This window comes from Trachemys scripta, chromosome 1, assembly GCF_013100865.1.
Source record: "Trachemys scripta elegans isolate TJP31775 chromosome 1, CAS_Tse_1.0, whole genome shotgun sequence".
In the NCBI taxonomy this organism is placed as follows: Eukaryota; Metazoa; Chordata; order Testudines; family Emydidae; genus Trachemys; species Trachemys scripta.
The window spans coordinates 49909719-49930067 of NC_048298.1; the positions used below are offsets into that span (position 1 = coordinate 49909719).

Here is a 20349-nt window from a genome sequence, read left to right on the forward strand (position 1 = left end):
ATAAAGACCTCCACTGGAGTGACCTGACTGAGATATATCCCCATTAAGGAGGAAAGGGGAGAAGACACTCTTTTTCTTCCCCGTGTTGAGAATATCCACTCTCATCCAGGAGATAAGAGGAGAAATATCCCATTTCCCTTCCAGAACCAATGATGTTGAGTGCTCCTGAGCCAAAAGGTTAAGTGAGACACCCCATACCAAGGGGAAATGGCCCTGAAAGCAGGAGCTTCCCAGCAAGTGAGGGACTTCTAAGCAGAGGTGATAAGAGTGCCTTGAGAGAGAAACAGTAGCAGTACGGCAATTGGAGGTGTGTGTCATATGGGATAGTGGGTGTGTGGTGGGAGTATATGGAGGGACAGATGGTGGGTTTGTCAATGTGTGAAGGTGAAATGAGTGAGAGTGCTGCTGAACTGATCTTGTGAATGGATTTATGGATGTCTGTGGGTGTTTTAGTGAGTGACTGGTGTGGGTAGGTAGTGGAAAAGGAGGCAGACCTCTCAGAAGGCTCATGGGAGCAGATACCTTGCTATGCTCCTGGTTTCTGACCCCAGTCCTGCTCCTGATACCTAGCTCTGTTCTTAGTCCCCGCTCCACTCCTGACTTTTTGCACTGCTTTTGTTCCAATAATCCTACTTAGGCTGCCTCACGTGGCTCTGACCCAATATGGCTCATCAACCTCAACTCTGACCTGATCCTACAGTGGAATACTGGAATGAACTTTTCCTTCTAATTATGATCCTCTAGACTTAGACCATGTTCTTGAGTCCCCTCCAACCCAATCCCTGGTCTTGACCTGTGCCCCTGAATTGTGGTCCTGACAGAGTACACCTCTACCCCGATATAACGCGACCCGATATAACACGAGTTTGGATATAACGCGGTAAAGCATTGCTCCGCGGGGGCTGGGCTGCGCACTCCGGCAGATCAAAGCAAGTTCGATATAACGCGGTTTCACCTATAACGCGGTAAGATTTTTTGGCTCCCGAGGACAGCATTATATCGAGGTAGAAGTGTACCTCATTTAAAGAAGATTTGGTTAGCAGCAAGTTATTCTCAGATTTGGTGACTTTTGGGGTCCACTGCATGGCTTACCTATTTTCCTACAGTTTTCATCAGGAGAGGAATTGAGAGAGGGAATGGAAATGGTTCTAGGTTAAAATGGTTTTCAGGAGGTTTGTTTTTCTAATGGGTCATTGATATGCTTCCTACTATTGCTTCTGCTTTAAATGTTTTTGTAATATTCCTGTACAGTTTGATAGGCACTCAACTTCATAACAAGGGGAAATGAGTGTGTGTGTGCATGTGTGTGTGTGTGAGGTGTTGTTGAGGAAAATGCCAATCTGTCTTTTTGAAAGGACACTATTGAATCTGGCTGGAGCAGAGACATTCAGATTGGTCTGTGAAATGTAATCTCTGAATTTGAATGTTAAGACTTTGAGAGACAGCTACTAGTCCTCATTATTGTTCTTTATCTCTTCAATACACCATTTACTCAAGAAAACAGTGTACACACCATTGGGTTTGGATATAGGTAACTGGAGAAAACTGGTTTCGATAGTGGAGGCTGTGGCACTGAATCAGGGGAGCTTGAGAAGCCAGTTGTGTGAGCGAGGGACTTGCTCATCTCTCTCTTTGAAAACAGTCTCAGGGCCTGACTCTCACAAGGATGTCAGAGCAGGGACTTGCTCTTTAGACATGTAAGATCTTTCCTTTTTCTCTGTAATTAAGTTGAAAAGGCTTTGTCTACTGTAACTTAGAAGAAGTGCAAATCTAGCTATGTTAAGCAAGCAGTTTCTTTTGTTGTTAATCCATTTATCCATTTTTTAATAAATCCCATTTTAAGATTACTGTTGTATGGACAACTTCACACAGATATTCATAAAGGGAAGAAAACTCTGTAACTTGTAAGGAGAGGTGCCAAAGGGTAAAGAGTTTCTGGACCCTATTCCCCTTGGTCATTCTCTGTACGGGGTCTGTATGAAGATATCCTTCCCAGAGAGTGGTGTTGCCATTAGAGTGTGGTGGGTGAACACAAAGGGAGAGACTGAAGGAGCAAGTAGGAGATGGGAGTTGGTGGAGGGTGTTGGTCACAGGCATGCTGAACAGAATATATTTAAATAAACGTGTGTCATAACTATAAAGGGAAGGGTAACAGCTGTCCTGTGTACAGTACTATAAAATCCCTCCTGGCCAGAGACTCCAAAATCCTTTTCCCTGTAAAGGGTTAAGAAGCTCAGGTAACCTGGCTGGCATCTGACACAAAGGACCAATAAGGGGACAAGATACTTTCAAATCTTGAGGGGGGGGAGGTTTTTTTTGTGTTCTTTGTTTTGGGAGTGCGTTCGCTCTCCGGACTGAGAGGGACCAGACATCAATCCAAGTTCTCCACATCTTTCTAAACAAGTCTCTCCTATTTCAAACTTGTAAGTAAATAGCCAGGCAAGGCGTGTTAGTTTTCTCAACTTGTAAATGTACCTTTTACTAGAGTGTTTATCTTTGTTTGCTGTACTTTGAACCTAAGACTGGAGGGGAGTCCTCTGAGCTCTTTAAGTTTGATTACCCTGTAAGGTTAATTTCCATACTGATTGTACAGAGATGATTTTTACTTTTTTCTTTAATTAAAAGCCTTCTTTTTAAGAACCTGATTTATTTTTCCTTGTTTTGGATCCAAGTGGGTTGGATCTGTATTCACCAGGAGTGGTGGGAGAAAGGAGGGGGAATGGTTAATTTCTCCTTGTTTTAGATCCCAGGGGGGTTGGAACTGTATTCACCAGGAGTTGGTGGGAGGAAGGAGGGGAATGGTTAATTTCTCCTTGTTTTAAGATCCAAGGGGTTTGGATCTGTATTCACCAGGGAATTGGTGAAAGGTTTCTCAAGGCTTCCCAGGGAGGGAATCCATTGGGAATGGTGGCAGCGGGATCAGAGCTAAGCTGGTAGTTAAGCTTAGAAGTTTTCATGCAGGCCTCTACATTTGTACCATAAAGTTCAAAGTGGGGATACAGCCTTGACAACGTGTGAAGGAGTTGCCTATCTCACAGCTAGAGAGAGAAGAGTGAATAATAATTACAAAACGTTGCCAACATTTGCACTAAATAATTATTTGTAAACAATGTTTTTTCTTACTTTTTGACCAGATCTGAAGCCAGAGACTGGCTAAAATATTCAATAATATTCAATAAGAAAGATTCTGAAACCAGAAATTGCCTACATATTTTCTCTTTATATGCCTTCCATAGCCAGTTAAGGTTCCTAACCTTCATTGAGCACCTTTCAGGTGAACCTTTGCAATTACACTAACCTCAGTGGAAAACTGTGACCTTAGAATATTCTCTCTCATCTATGGTCTATTATATTTTATCTTTAGCCAACTGAAAATCCCTTGTTTAGCTATATTTTTTGCATCCTGTTAAGTCCAGTTCTCATTTGTCTTACATTTGTTTTTGCCATTTAAATGAATTCTAATCAAAATATGAATATAATACTTATTTTATATTACTATATCTTTTCTAGTTTAAGATGTTACAAAACATTCATGATTTATAATAGTGATGTATAAGGGTTTCTTGAAAGCCTCTTTGATAAATCAGTTTTTTTAATGTGTCCTTACTGGCAGAAAAGTGACCACTTTGAGAATGAATGTTCTTACCTCTGATTTAGAATTATGTTTATTCAAGGTCATTACAATTATTGCGGAGTGGGTGCAAATTAACACAGAGGTCAGTAATTACATTACAAAATGTACGTGCTAATCAAACAGAAATGCTTGTGAGGGGAATTCAAAAGAACCTTTAAAAGTAATGTGTGAGATAGAATTTTGAAAGGGCAGACTTAAAATTTGATGGCTGTTTTTATTCAGTCTTTAGCAAACACACACTTTAGCACATACATTTTGTATTACTATTTCCCATTGGTTAAAATACACTTTACAGGAGTACAAGTTCATACTTAGCCAAAATGAATAAGAGATGAAATAAATTACCTGTGAAATTTTACTGAACTGCTTTAATTTACAGTAACTCTAATGGGTAAAAGTAATAACTCTTCTCCTAGGCCTGATCCCAAGTGAGCCGTGGCACATAGAAATATGCTAGTGATGGTAGCAGTGACAAGTGCTGTTGGTGCACCAACTACTAGAACCACATGGGCATCTAAAACTTGGTGGGTTCCTCCCAAGAATGACATGCAAAGGGGTCAGAAAAACCATCTCTATTCTCAGAATGGTAAAGATAAATTTAAGAAATGAGTTGAGTTAGCTTGGGGGAAGGGTACTTCAAAGAAGAGTCACATTAAATGACTTTATACAGTAAATGACTAATAATGACTAAATTATCACATTTGAAATTATGGCCTCACCAGGCTCGAACTGCCATGGCCACATATTGCTCTGGAAGAAACATCCTTTGATCATAGGAATCCTTCCCACATAGGGATTATAAATTCTTTATCTGTGCTGCGCAGATGTCTCTCTGCTTTGATCCCTTTCTTTCTGAGACTCTGGACTGGGCCCCTCAGCAATTTGGTCTCTCTTATGCAGACTGGGACTGTGGATTTGAATCTGCATCAGTCCCTAAGCTGATATTTCCTTCCTTGGGCTTGTCTTCACTATATGAAGTATAGTATTATTGTTCATAACTTGATCCCTGCCTCCAAACAAAATTCCATCATGTGTATGGAGGTAGTAGTAACATGAGTTAGCACGACCAGGGGTATAGGGCAGACCTAATTTGACCTGTTGTGTTTTTAGGGTTGCAGATAAGTACTGTAACACAACAGTCTTGGGGCACCAGTTCTCCAGTGTCTCCCATAATCATCCAAGCCCTTTCTTGCCTGTTTCCTAACCATAAGTAAGGCTAAGATTTTGTCATGGTTATTTTTAGTAAAAGTCAGGACATGTTCAGGCAATAAACAAAAATTCACAGAAGCCGTGACCTGTCTGTGACTTTTGCTGCTGCGACTCAATAGTTTCCCCTGCCGCCATGATGGCTGGGAGCTGTAGGGTTCCCCCTTTGCCCATGGCAGCTGGAAGCTGCAGGGGGGCCCCCTTCCACTCACGGTGGCTGGGAGCTGCAGGGTGAACATATTTCCCAAAGAGAAAATGGGACACCCCCAACCACTCACCCGAGGTGCCTCCCTCCCCACCTCTCCACCCAAGGCTGTCGCTCATTGCTGGAACCCTGAGGAGGGCCCCCTCAGGAGTCTGTCACCTGTTGCTAGAACCTTGCAAGGGGCCCCTGTTTCTTGCCGCTGCTATCACCTGTCACTGGAACCCTACAGGGCCCAGCTGGCTGACAGTTCCAGAGTCCTGCAGCCCCTGAGGCTGAAGCAGAGAATGTCACTGAGGTCTCCGAAAGTCAGAGATTCCGTGACTTCCATGACCTCCGTGACATAAAAATACACCTCTACTTCGATATAATGCTGTCCTCGGGAGCCAAAAAATCTTACTGTGTTATGGGTGAAACCACATTATATCGAACTTGCTTTGATCTGCCGGAGCGCGCAGCCGGAGCACTGCTTTACTGCGTTATATCCGAATTCGTGTTATATTGGGTCGCATTATATCGGGGTAGAGATGTAACCTTAATCGTAAGTCATCTACCACTAGGGTGACCAGACAGCAAGTGTGAAAAATCAGGACAGAGGGTTGGGGATAATAGGAGCCTATATAAGAAAAAGACCCAAAAATCGGGACTGTCCCTATAAAATCGGGACATCTGGTCACCCTATCTACCACTGCAAATAAGCCTCCTTAATGTTCTGTCCCCCTAGTTTCATGTGGCATCCAGTATATGTGACTGAGCTCATCTCTGGTGAGTTTCCCATCCAAACTCATCTTAGCTTTGCCATTGAAGAATGTGCCCTAAGAAGAAGACATAATTGCAGCATGCTGCCAGCTGGCCAGAGGCTGACACCAAGACACTGGTGGATTTCTGGAGTGAGGCTAGCAGGGCCTAGGGGATGTCAGGAGCAGGAACTGTGATGCAGAGCTCTGTAATGACATTTCTAACAAGCTGGCTAAGCTAGGAGTCTAAAGTACAGAACCTCAGGCAGTGCCAGGAGAAAATCAAAAGCATGGGCTACCTGATGGCCTTTCTTTAAAGCAAACAAATGAAAACCTATAGTAAGAGAACATGGAAAAATTATATTGTTTGTGCAGTTAAGTATTTCCAAGTCAAAAACTGGGGAAGTCTGAGTATATCACAAAAAGATACATGATACGCACATATGAGGTTATAGAAATGTTTTTAATATTATACTGCATATTTAAGTAGTAGTATGATTGTATATCTTATGCAGAAGGGTGTAGAATTCAGGTTGTATAAGCAGGCTTATCTGATTATTGAATGCTTAAGTGTGCAACTGTATCACACTCAACATAGTGTTGTATGAGAAAAATTCTTTAACTAACACTTGATACATTAGGACACTTTGTATAAAGCTGAAACTTTTAGAAAATTTTACCTGTTTTTCTAAACTCCTTCTTTGTTTGCCTATGCAAGATTTGCCTCAATTAGTATGATAAATATTAATCTCATTTTGAGTTTTTTCAAAATGAATGAATGACATGAATATTTAAATACACTATACTATTAAAGTTTGATGGAAAATTCAGGTTTAAATGTATGAATTTATTTGCAAAGGTTCCCACATCATCACTAATGGGACATTCTAATTTCATCAGTGTCAAGTGTCTTCCCCATTTCTTCTGCTATAAAAAGACTGTTGATTATTATGCAATAGACTTTGCATTCAGCTGATATTTTAGCCCCAGTTTTTCATGATAGTTTGAAATAAGAATGGTAGCTGTGGCTTCACTTTAGCTGGAACGTCATGATTGATGCCATATCAGGGAGAACATGGAATCCCATAATGACTTTAATAGTGCCTATTTCTTTGTTGAATTTCTTTTCATTTTCTTAAAACAACAGGCACATTACTGACTGTGTAACCTTATCCCTTTCCCAGGTCTCCTAAAAACCCTGAACAGAAGATCATTAAACGAGTGATTGCTCTTGAAGGAGACATTGTCAAGTAAGTATTTTGAGCCTTAATCTGACTTCTTATAGGAACACTGTGGCTTTTCAGTAAATTTTGAATGAGTATCTTAGATGGCAACTTTCTAGTATTTTCTTGCTATATATTCTTAACAGGGATGTCAGTGTCAATCTTTTTAAATGAGATAAGAAATGTTACACAAAGGTAACCTTATGAAGATTATGCAGGTGCAAATCCTGCTCACCGTCTACATTATTTGATTCCCCCATTGCAAATTTATGCCAGGCAATTGCAAAGGAATTTTTATACATGAGCACAGTCTTTCTGGTAGGTCTGATAATATTTATACAGTAGTTGGCAGGTATAAAGTTCACACACTGAATACAATAGTTCTCACAGGTATCTATCCTCATTGCAAGGTTTTTGGGGGAATATACAGCACTCTTACAGCAAAACACTGTATCAGGAGGGTTTATAGAAGAATTGAGCTCTGAAGAGCTCATAGAAGAATCAGGAGAAGAAAACACTGTATCAGGAGGGTTTATATAAGAATAGAGCTCTGTTTCTAGGTTTTGGGTGTCCTGGGAACTAGGCCTTTCTAGGACTAAGAAAAATTAAGGATCAAGCTTATGAGATGATGCCTAAAAGTGTGTGCATTTCCCACACATTTTTAAACCCTTAATAATGATAATTCTCTGCTCTTATGTAGCACTTTTCATCAGTAGCTCTCCAAGTGCTTTGCAGAGGAAGTCAGCATTGTCCCTGCTTTGCTCAGAGATCAAAGGCTGTAGTGTTCTCAGTCCGTTACAATCACTTCTTTTGCATAGAGTTGGCTCTCATTACCTGGCTGTATGACCCCCCTACCCCAGCCAAAAGATCACTCTTCTACTGTGTGCTGCAATTGGCATTTGGAGTTCTACCTCTAGAGTGGCCAGCACAGCTGAAACTGCTAAGTGCATGCTGGTTAATCAGCTGTTCTTCTGTTTCCTCTTCACCTGTATCTCTTACTGCTGTCGTTGCCCATTCAACACACTCACCTGTCTTTCCACCCCTCCCCAACAAAAACCAAACCAAGCAAAAGTTAAAAAAATACAACAAAAAGGCACTCACAAAATCCTGTTACTTATTCTTAAATCTGGTGGGCCTATTGTTTAATATGGCTCTGGAGGAGACTGACTATCAACAGGTTTGATTTCACACCGGTCATGATTTTATAGACCTAAATGGAGAAAGTAAATAGGGAAGTGTTGCTTACTCCGTCTCATAACACAAGAACTAGAAGTCACCAAATGAAATTAATAGGCAGCAGGTTTAAAACAAACAAAAGGAAGTATTTCTTCACACAACACACAGTCAACCTATGAAACTCTTTGCTAGAAGATGTTGTGAAGGCAAAGACTATATCACGGTTTAAAAAAGAATTAAATTAATTCTTGAAGATAGGTCCATCAGTGGCTATTGGCCAGATGGACAGGGATGGTGTCCCTAGCCTCTGACTGCCAGAAGCTGGAAATGGGCAACAGGGGATGGTTCACTTGATGATTTCCTGTTCTGTTCATTCCCTCTGAAGCACTTGGCATTGGCTACTGTCAGAAGACAGGATACTGGGCTAGATGGACTTTTGGTCTGACCCAGTATGGCCGTTCGTATGTTCTTATTTATTTGAACCTTAAGGCCACTTGGCCATTGACGCACCCACTTTGTCACAAGAGTCGCAATGACTCACAACAGATCTGTGGGTATGGTAAATATATGCATTTGCAACCGGACAAATTCTGTGCTGGCATTAATTCCATTAACTTCAGTGAAGTTAACGCCAGCAGAGAACTTTGTTCAATATATTTAGAATTTCAGAGAGACCCTTGAGTACACTGATAGTTATTTTTATTATTACTACATTTAGCTCAGTGTACTGGTCTTCTAAATATATAATAGATAATAAAGGGTACATTTCCAAAGGGCTGAAGCCCAACACCCCTTTGTATAGACGCAGTTATTGACACAAATCTAAGTATTCGTACCTCTGTCTTCTTGATTAGCATGCACAATGTTGTTACTCCTTCTGGCACCAGCTTTGCTCTTATGCAAAGCATTCACAGATGCATGAGGACTTGCAAACTGGCTTCTCATTGGAGGAGAAATCTAGACAGTCAGCCCAAAACCAATGTCCAGTTCCCAGGGAACAACTTGCTTCAAGAATTTATTCTACTTTGAGACCAAGGTGGACCACAAAGCCTGATGCTGCTCATATAACTCACTCTCCAGGGACCATTGTCTATACTCAAACCTTGCATAATAAAAAGTTACAAATTAACAACAACATAATATGTCTTCCCAAGTCTGAAAGTTTGCTTACATGCCCAAAACCTAATACTTGGAAGGCTATGTGAAACAGCAGCACCGAGTGACGTCTTCTATAGCAATCTGTCTTCACACAATGGCTTCTTTCTGTGCCATTTGGCAATATATTTGCCTAAGTGTTGATGCTAAAAGGGAAAGATTAACAACCAATTTAGTGGTCCCTCATTCATTTCCATAGGAATGTTGTTGAAAATGGATAGGAAAATAAATCAATTCCAAATGATCCTACTTATTATTTTATAATATTAACATTTTACAGTGGGGTTCTAGAGTTCATGTGGGAGGGCAGGGGAGGAGAGAGTTTCAAAAACATCTAAGGAAATTAGTCATCCAGTTCCCAGAGATACTTTTGAAAAATCCCACCCATAATGATAAATATATACAAACCTCAAGTGCCTTCCAATATTGAATGGTTCTTGAACTATTTTGGTTAATTTCTGGTTAGAACCATCCTCAGAAAAATACTTACATTTTATAACTTGCCTATACACATTTTGTACCATTGGAACAGATCTTTGAAAAATTTACAACATTTTCCCTTTAAGGTTGAGACTAGAAATGCATACAGAATATAAATACAGGTTTATATAAGTGACAATTTTTTCCCTAAAATTTGAGTTATTTTATTGATTATTTTCTGTTATGATATTAAAAGGAGATATGTGATTAAAACAGGTAAACCAACAGCAATTCTCAGCAAATTTGGTAGCCTAAGATATGTGACAAAAACACAATCAGACATTTTCCTTTCCAGTTGATGAATTTGAAGACAAGTATTTTTCAGAAGCAAAATAAAGTTAGTATTGTATCAACCCAATATACTATGTTTATGTATTCATTAATATGTTGTATTAAATTATATGGCCAGCATGAAATGATATTATGAGTTAAACCAAACATAAATTGGAATATGCACAAAATATATTCATGAGAACTAAATTCATCCTCTGCTTAATTCATTGAATAATTGCAGTGAAAATGTTTGGAAGTCTCAAGCACTTCAGGTAACAGAAAAATTACCCCTACTGTACCTAGGAAGAATTTTGCTGCTCTTCAGATTTACCTATACTTTGAACCCTCTTTTAAAGTAGTTTATAGGAGGTATGGTAGAGGTGCTGTCCACAGTTGTTTAGAAAACTTGCTTTTGAAAATTAATTGGTCATGCACTCTTTTGGTAGGGACAAAACTTGTTATTGTCCTAGAGGTCTAGTATGCAGGGCTTGGAAACAGATGGTTTGTGCCCAGATGCCACACTGGCACTTTCATTGTTTCCCACGCCTGTCACTTCACTGATTAATCAGAGCTGCTCCATGTGCTGAAGGACAGTTGTTCCGTCAACATATGGAACAACCCAGTGCTCCCTCTCCTTTTCTTCTTGAAATCACAGCACTGGAATTGTGCCAGCAACAATTAGGCTACAGAATGGCAGCTCCTGCCTTCTCCACTCCTCACTCAGCCTGAGGGGTGGAGATCTCCAAGGCCTTAGGGGGCATGTGCATATCAGTTGTGAGGAGACCTGTGTGTGGTGTATCAATTGTCGAGGGGGTCTTTGGGCAGTAAGTCAATTGTGGGATGTGGGGGAGGAGGCTGTGTTTGTATTAATTGTGTGTGGTGTTGTAATATCAGTTGAGGAGGTTTGTGTGAGTGTGTATATTGATTGTGGCTGGAAGTCTGTGTGAGGGCATGTGTGTGGATTTATGTGGAGCTTTGGATATGAGGAGGGTCTGTAGTGTGTGTGCAGTCTGTCAAATGTGAGCAGTTTTGTAACAGGTATGAGTAAGTGTGTGTGTGGTTCTGCATGTGGCCAGTATCAGTTGTAGTGAGGATTTGCATGGTGTGGGGATCTTGTCTGCATCAATTGCTTATTGGTGAGGGCAGAAATAATGTTGGTTTATATTGTAGGAAGTGTCAGAAAAAAATTGGTGTTGGATGACTGAATCAATTGGTTTGTTATTTCAGTAATGGCAGTGATAAGAGAGGCTTTGTCAGGGATTGGAACTAGTGGGAGATTAGCAAGCAGTGCTTCACCAGGTGGATGATGGGCAAGGAGTTCTTAGCAAAATATGGACTGTAGCACCGCTTTCCCAAACTGAGCATGATGCTAAGTCCAAAGAGTAATGCCTGGTGAAAGTGTGCACTGAATTCCATGCTGCTACTTTGGACACTTTCACCAAGGGAACATGCCTAAGGCAGGCCGCTGATGTTGCAGTGGCTCTCACGGCATGGATTTTAAACCAGGAAGTACTGGTTTCCTAGCTAAGTTGTAACAATGTTCTATACATCTCCTAATCCAGTATGAAAGTCTGTTTGGTAATGGGTTCTCCCAGGAATCTCTCCTCATATGCTCTGAATAACCAGTTAGATTTTCTAAAGGACTTGATCTTTTCTATGGAAAAACAGAGCACTTTATTTGTATCTAGGGTATTGATGACATGCTTCCTTTGGTGAGAGTGAGAGCTCTGCATTGAGATAGGTGGAAATCTAAGACCACAGTAGGCATGAAGCTGAGATGGTGACTTGTCCTTTTGGAACACAGACAGAATAGAGTTACCTTGAAGTACTAAGCTCATGCACCCTTCTAGCAGACATAATCACGATTGGGAGAAGGCCCTGTAAGAAGAAAGAGGTTATTTACCAGTAACTGTTCATGCTACTCACCCACCTTCCCAGGACCCTGTGATTTCAGAGAAGTAACTGAGGTGGTTGGGAGGTGCACTTTCTCACAGAGAGCAAGGCAATTATTTCACCCTTGTGCACTCCCCAGCAGACACGACTTTTCAAAGCCATTCCGCAGCTTGACAATAAAGCCTCCATATCCCACGAATGTGAAGGTGCAGAGTGATTTTCAAGGAAGAACAGCTACTGTTAAGTCCCGCCCAGCTTTTTTCCTCTTTTTATAAGTATCAGGCCCCCTGCCTAAATTTCCCAAAGTGTAATAATCTCTGGAACTGAACAAATAGCGGTCCCAATTAGAGGTGAGCAAAATTTTTCTACCAGAACATTTTTTGGAGAAAAATGTAGATTCAGGTCAACCAAAACATTTTGTGAATTCATGTGAATTCACTGAATTGTTTCAGTTGAAAAGTACCCTTAAAAATAGCTATTGAAAAAATCTAAACTTTTGTTTACACTTTTTAAAACCAAAAAATTTCAAGAATTTGATTCAAAATAACTTTGTTTTAAAGTTTTCTTCAATTTGACTTTTAAATTTTTTTTTTAATGATTTAAAAGCTCACATTTAGTTTGGGTGAATTGAAATATTTTGTTCAACACAAAATGTTTTTTTTAAATTCACCAAAAAAAAAAATCAATACAATTTTTACTGATTGCCTGCAAATTGAAAAAAATCAATTATATGCACTGCTCTAATCCCAACCTATCCTTAACGAAGGGTATCACTGCTGCACATTGTAATAATGGGGAGTGCAATATTTAATGTAGTTTTAGTGTTAACATGGGAAAGAGAAATAGCAAACTCAGAATAATGCTGTGAAAAATGTTACACACACAACAGAAATGATGAAAAATGCTTAGCTGAGGTCTTAAATCACACTGTTATCAGATACAACAAATACAACATATGGTGATACAAATTGACATAAATACTGGATTATGTTACCAGTGTAAAGAAATACAGCATCCTGCTTCTTTTAAATATGATATTATCTAAAAAGCTATCTGCCTTTAAAATAACTGTCATGGAACAGCAACGTATTTGTATCTAGCTTGTTCTGAATAGATTATACAAAAGTATGTTGACCTATCTTTCAGAATATGTTGTCATAAATGCTGTGTATTTCATGCCATTAACCAAAACAAATGTAGCTAGCTTTTTATTATATCTTGTCTTGAGTACTACAGACAAGGAAAGTAATATTTAGACAAAGCCATTACTTCTATAGAAAAGGTTTCTTTACAGTTTTTTTTATATTAATTTGTTATGACCTCTGCTCATAAAAAGGCTAGTTTTGCTTTTTTCATGTGTAAAAGCAAAGAGTAAATATAAAATAATAAATTCACACTTTAAAATATATAGGGTTCAGTTGTAATTTTGGCAGACCACAACAGAGGAAAGACCAGCACTGGAACCACTGGGACTTTGTTTTGTAGATTTTCCATGTACTCAAAAATAATAGACTACACATTTTTTCATCCTTTAAAACCTGCTGTTAGGGACTGAAAATACTGCTAACTCAGTGAATAAAAAATCCTGGCATTTCACTTCTGAGACCTTGGTTCCAGTCTAGCTGGCAGTCCCAATGAAGTGAGTTAGGTGGTGTCTTTTGAATTCCCAGCATAGTGTAGTCCACATCACCAGCCCATCACAGACAATTTGACTTTCAGCAGTTAGCAGCAATTCTTCGTTGGGAGATTTCAAAGAACAGGCAGAAAATCACCTTTCAGCTCTAGAGAGATGTTATAGGTCAACACTAATAGCATTGCTGGACAGTGTGCAAATCTCACACAGCACACATCCCATAGACGAGACTTTATTTGTCTTCCATGAATTCACAGCAGAATTCACTCTGTAGGAAGGAAATCATAAAAAAAAAAAAAAAAAAAAAATACCACTGTAGACTATTTAAATGATAATTCTTCCAAGAGAGGGACTACGTTACAAAAAGTCAATACTATCTAATTTATTAAAAATAAGTGCTGGTATTAGAAAACACATTGAATCACTAGAAATTAAACATTTTAAAACCAATTTATCTTAAATGTGCTATTGAAGATACAAAAAATCTATAATAATCTATCACAGATGGTTGAGTCATGCTATGTACAGTCCCAGAAATAATGAAGTTTTATGAGAAGAAAAACTGTACCAAAATTGGGTTTTTACTAGTAAAACTTAAAACGATGGCTATTTAATAACCTATTGTACTGCTTTTTTATGGCCATTGCCATAATCTGATGTTATGAATCTACTCGTCTTAGACCATAGTTTGATATTTAGCTCTAGTGATAGACTGGAAATGGACCCTCTGCCCCCACCCCAGGAAGGCTGTATTAAAAACAAACAAACTTGTGTCCAGGGTTAGTATTAGATTATTAGAGGTCAAGGTTCAGAATCCTGAATATTTCAACATGAGATCAATGTATTTTTCAAGTGTTTCTTGCTGTTGCTTCTTCCTTTATCTATCTATTCAAACTAAGTGCAAATAACAGAAGCTTTGGGTGGTTGTATGAGAAGTGACTGCGTCTCTTAGGGATTGTATCTCTAGCACTAATTATGGGGTGGGAGAGGCAGATGGTAGTACCACCTATTAAGGTTGCTTGACACCTCCTATTATAAGCCATATGTGCTGACATTTTACATGCTGGGTATCTGCATACTCAGGGCTGGATTTTCCCTTCAATTGCAGAACTGTGCTGCTATGGGCTGAGCTGGGTCCAGGCACCTGAAGAGTACAAAGATTGTCTCTCCTGTGCTCTCAGTGACCTCCCTCCTGGCATCAGGCGTCATAGAGGAGGAAGCTCCCTGATTTGAATTCAGAGGTGACAAGATGTGGACCTACTGGAGGGGGTGGGGAAGTAGATTGGGACAAAGCTTGTGGTGAGAGTGAGAGTGTGACTGGAGGTTGGTGGAGGAAAGAGGAAAGCTGGGAGTTATGGTGGGGGGAGACTGGGACTGGGTGTGCAAGGGGGACTGGGAGCTAGGGAAGGATATGAGGGGGGCTGAGACTGGAAGAAGAGCCACTAGGAGAGACTCGGACAGCTAGGTGAGAAGAATGAAACTGGGACAAGGAATCAGGAACGAGGAAGAGACAGGACTGGGACAAAGAAAGGATGGAGGCTATGGGACAGAATAGTCTGAGTCCACTAGAACACACTCCCCTCTAGAGCCTAGAATAAAACCTGAGAATGCTGAGTCTCACCTTTCCTTCTATCAGCAAATATCTGTGAAACCCACTGGCAAAGTGTCCCATCCCCCTCTAGTTCTGGTCCACAGAGAGGATGATAACCTACTATCGCTATCAGTTACTCCATTAGCTCAAGTGGCAGAGGTCTCTGTGGTGGACCTACAAGTTCCAAGCCTGCTTATGACTCATATAGGTATCAGTATAATGCCACATGGTGGAATTTATGTTTTTATTTTGTTTGTTTTAAAAAAAATCTTAAGAATTTTCTCTCTGTCTCACACACACTATGTTAAAGAACATTAATAAGATGGCTTGGACAACCTTAATTCTGGCACTTCCTAACTTTTGAGAGCTTGACACTGCAACCTTAATACTGTTCTATTAATTTAGGGATTTTTGTTTGTGTAATATATATTTATAGTGAAATTTCACCTTAAATTAAAAGTTTGTGGTGTAACCACTTTGTCTTCTACCTGTAGTTCACCATAGTTTTAATTGGAACTTTAGGAAATATCCCAGTTAAGGCTTATGCAATATGCTTGTCAACACTAATTTGTAGGTACTGATGGGATTTGTCAAGTCAATATAAACTTCAAACAGACTTAACTTATAATGCTTGGTCATGAAGGCCTTGCATGATTGCATCCCATTTCTATAAATGAAAATGATATGAATATGTATTGGTACAGTATCAGTAAGCTGGAGAAGTATTCTGGCAATGCTTGTGAGAGTTTGTTTAGTTTTCCTGTGTGTACAGTTAGCTTCAAAAGATCAGTTGGCCTCTTGGCTCAGAAACCAAAGTCAGTCAACAAAGCTTGACCTTCCAAAATTTTGATTTACTCAGATCTATTGTGAAGGATCCAGAAGAGATGTGTGTGACGGGTTGGATCACAGAAACTCCTTTGGGAACTGCCAACTGATGTGCCAAGACTATATCTGCCCCTGCTTTCCTGCCCTGGCAGCTTGGAACTTCAGTGCCTTGCCTGGTTTAAGCCAGACCCACTAGCCTACTGCAAACCCAGACCGAGGTCTGAACCACATCCCCTAACAGCTATAGGCTTAATTGAAAGCAGTTTAAGAAGGGTTCCTGTCTTTAACACTCAGATCCTCAACTCCCAATGGGGTCCAAACTCCAAATAAATGCATTTTACAGGGTAAACTCATAAATTGTTCACGCTCTATAACACTGATAGAGAGATATGCACAGCTGTTTGCTCCTCCATGTACATACTCTGGGTTAATTAATAAGTAAAAAGTGATTTTATTAAATACGAAAAGTAGGATTTAAGTGGTTCCAAGTAGTAACAGCTAGAACAGATGTGGGGGCGGGATAGCTCAGTGGTTTGAGCATTGGCCTGCTAAACGCAGGGTTGTGAGTTCAGTCCTTGAGGGGGTCACTTAGGGATCTGGGGCAAAATCAATACTTGGTCCTGCTAGTGAAGGCAGGGGGCTGGACTCAATGACCTTTTGTGGTCCCTTCCAGTTCTATGAGATAGGTGTATCTCCATATATTTAATATTTAAAAAACAAAGTGAATTACCAAGTAAAATAAAATAAAACCCACAAGTCTTTGTCTAATACAGTAAGAAAACTGAATACAGATAAAACCGCACCCTCAGCAGTGTTCCAGTAAATTTCCTTTTACAGACTAGTCTTCTAGTCTGGGTCCAGCAATCACTCACACCCCCTATAGTTACTGTCCTTTGTTCCAGTTTCTTTCAGGTATCCTTGGGGGTGGAGAGGCTATCTCTTGAGCCAGCTGAAGACAAAATGGAGGAGTCTCCCAGGGGTTTTCTTTTGTGGGTGGACACCCTTCCCTCCCCCTGTGTAGAATCCCAGCTACAAGATGGAGTTTTGGAGTCACATGTCCATGCATGACTCAGAACTTACAGGTAGCAGCCAGGGTTCACATGCTACCTTGAACGACCTCAAGTAGACTTCTTATTTGGATTGGAGCCTTCCAAGATCCATTGTCTGTTAAGTGCTTCTTGACTGGGCACTTAATTTGCACATTCCTTTCTCAAGAAGCTGACCAAATGCTTTACTAAGGCTACTCAGAAATCAAGCAAGTACACAGTCAATATTCATAACTTCGAACACAAAAATGACACATGCATACAAATAGGATGAATAGATTCAGTAGATCATAACCTTTACATAGACATGTTACATGGCATATGTAGCATAAAATATATTCTAGTTATGTCATATATACATTCATAAGCATATTTCCATAAAGCCTTATGGGGTGCAACGTCACAATGTGATTGCTTTGCATTTGATTTTTGTAAACCTCTCCTCATATAAAATGTGTAGGCTTGGCTTCTAGTAAAACATCCTCTTGTTTGTGAAATGAGAATGTTTGAAATAGAAACCACTGAGAAACAATAAACATGATACTCCAACAACACTATTTTTACAGAGTTGCTATTCGGAATAGAACTAGGAGCGCAAACAAAGAACAAATATAAAGTTTCTGTGAAAGAGAGAACACAAAGTGACTGACTCGGTAGCATCCTGTATCAGCATTGAAACACAAATGGCATCTGCCTCACAGTTGATCCTGCAACAAGGGGAGAGAGAGACGTTTAAAGAAGCAGTTCACTGAACTCAATGACAGCATCTCTTTTAAGATTACAAAGTTATGAACTGTGGTCTACAAAAATAATTCTAATCTACTATTGTCATTAATGATGATGGGGGAGAAAACTTTTTAAGATATGTAAACTTTTAGGCGTAGCATTCCTGCTGACTTTATATGGAAATCAAATGGCTAAAGCACTGTACAGTTCTTTGCACAGTATACACCAGTATGTGGATGAAGTAATGACATAATTCTTTCTCTTCAAACATTTCTCTCAAATATTCAATAAAATATTGTTAGCAATAATGTTGTATAGTACCACACTGCCAATGTGTTAGTAAATATTGCATGGAATCTGGAGAAAAGATATTGCAGTTAATTTAAAAAAAATCCATAAGCTCATATTTCCCTGTCAGAAACTACCAAAGGACAAGAACACCACCAAGTGTGATTCAGGAGGCGAGGGGGCAAAAAAGTGGCTTTGGCCACCCAGACTCTGGCTGTACTAGGGGCTAGTGCAATCCCTGCTGTACATTACAGCAGCCCTGGGGCATACAACTTACAGCAGTTTCCCTACAGCTACTTATGGGTTGCCGTGCGGAACGGAATAGCTGTATCACAGGGCACTGTGGTTCTCTTTTCTGGTGTGGTGTGGCGGGGCAGGGACCAGAATCTGTGCCAAAAAGCATGTAATTGATTTCTTGTTGGGAAGTTGGGGGGAGGGAAATACCAGTTGCACCTGATCTGGTGTTGGTTTTCAGACACCTTAACCATTTTTGGTGTAGTGCTTTCTTTGTTAGAGAGTCAGACAGGTAAAGAAGTTTTGTCATGATCTCTTTGAGAAAACTTGGGCATGCAATCATTTGTAGAGCTTTTGCTTTCCAAAAAACATCTTTGTTTTTCAATGAAAGTTGATGTAATGCCAAGATGTCAGGGTTTAGAAACAACACATGAGACTAATAATCTCAATGGGAGGCTCAAAAAGATTGTCTTCATGAAAAAAAAAGATACAAAAAAGATAAGTAGCAAGTCAGTAAAATGCATGAACGTTTGAAAACTAGTTATTTAATAATTAATAACCATATTAATCTACTTGTTTTCATTTCACAACTTATATTATTTCATTTATTATAATCTCTGCAACAGACAAAAATTTTCAAGCCTAGGTGCCTAAAGCTAGGCTTCAATAGCCTTATTTAGGCACCTAAATAAAAGATGGCCTGGTTTTTCGGAAGTTCTGGGTGTTTCCTTTATCTAAGAATTGCCAATTGAAATGGGGTGGGGGGATTATCACAAATATTGCAGTGACTGTATTAATGGTCAAAGTTGTCATCATTTATTATTATTACAGTAGTGATTAGACCCCCTCAGCCAAGATCAGGGTTCCGTAATGCTGTGCACTGTATAGGTACAGAGTAAGCCACAGCCCTGAAAAGCTTAGAGTATAAAGACTCAAACCTGTGAACACTCAGACATCTGCTTAACTTTAAGCACATGAACAGTCCCATTGAAGTCAATGGGGCTCTGTGTGAGCACAGAAGGTTTACCTGCATGAATTTCATTGCAGCATCTAAATAGAAAAGAAAGACAAAGCATAGGAGAAAGGAAGTAGAAGTAGTTTGATAGATGGAGAGCTCAAGTACAGAGAGATTGTGTCACTTGCCTGAGGTCATACAGAAAGTCTGTGGCACAGCTATTAGTTGAACCCAGATCTCTTCCTTCCTTATCCCAGTGCATTAATCACAAAACCATGCATTCTCCTTAAAGTTGATAAATGCAAGTTTTAGGGTACTGTCTATACCTGATCGGAGACAAGCTTGAAATTCTGGGATTTAGTTGTGTTTAAGGCTTGCTCCTGCTCTCAGTGTATCCAAGGCAAAACTCCCATTAACTCGAATGGTGCAGGTTCAGGCCTTTGGTATTTTTACAAATCAAAGGGAACAAAATGAGCACTATATTTAAGTAAATCCTCCTGCTTGTTACTCCTTTTTGGACAGCAATAATGCTCCTTCTGCACTTTTTCTCATTTGATTCTTTATAGAGTGTAGGCATGTGAAGCTCTAATGGCAGCATAGCTCCTAAAGGGGTCATACTGCCAGGTGGATGATGGGCTAGGAGAGCAGCACAGAAGGGCAGACTCTGCAGCAGCTTATTCTGGAAACTACAGGTTCTTCTTCAAGGAGTGTCTCTGTGGGTGCGCCACTTTAGGTGACTAAAAAACCCACTTCAGATGCATGGAGTGAAAATTACAGATGCAGGCATTATTATACTGATACATGAAGATAAGGGAGTTACCTTACAAGTGGAGAACCAGTGCTGACAGGGCCAATTCAATCAGGGTGGATGTAGTCCACTCCCAATAATTGATGAGGAGATGTCAATACCAGGAGAGGGAACTAACTATGATCAAGGACAGAACTATAAATATTTGCTCAGACAATGTCACTTGCATGTTTTATATAAACCGGCAAGGGGTTAGGGCATGGTCAGACTCCCTGTGCATGAAAGTCATGCTACTATTGAATTGGTGCATCAGTCACAACATCG

At 39.9% G+C, this 20349-nt stretch overlaps 1 protein-coding gene across 10 annotated transcripts in view; it reads left to right on the plus strand.

Annotated features, from left to right (window-relative positions):
- Positions 1 to 20349, plus strand: part of IMMP2L (inner mitochondrial membrane peptidase subunit 2) — an 854519-nt gene that overhangs the window by 589930 nt on the left and 244240 nt on the right. For all 10 annotated transcript variants that reach the window (XM_034769292.1, XM_034769342.1, XM_034769352.1 and 7 more), the window contains one exon: positions 6964 to 7029. In XM_034769292.1, the coding sequence (XP_034625183.1) occupies positions 6964 to 7029 (66 nt within the window). The remainder of the gene's footprint in view (positions 1 to 6963; positions 7030 to 20349) is intronic.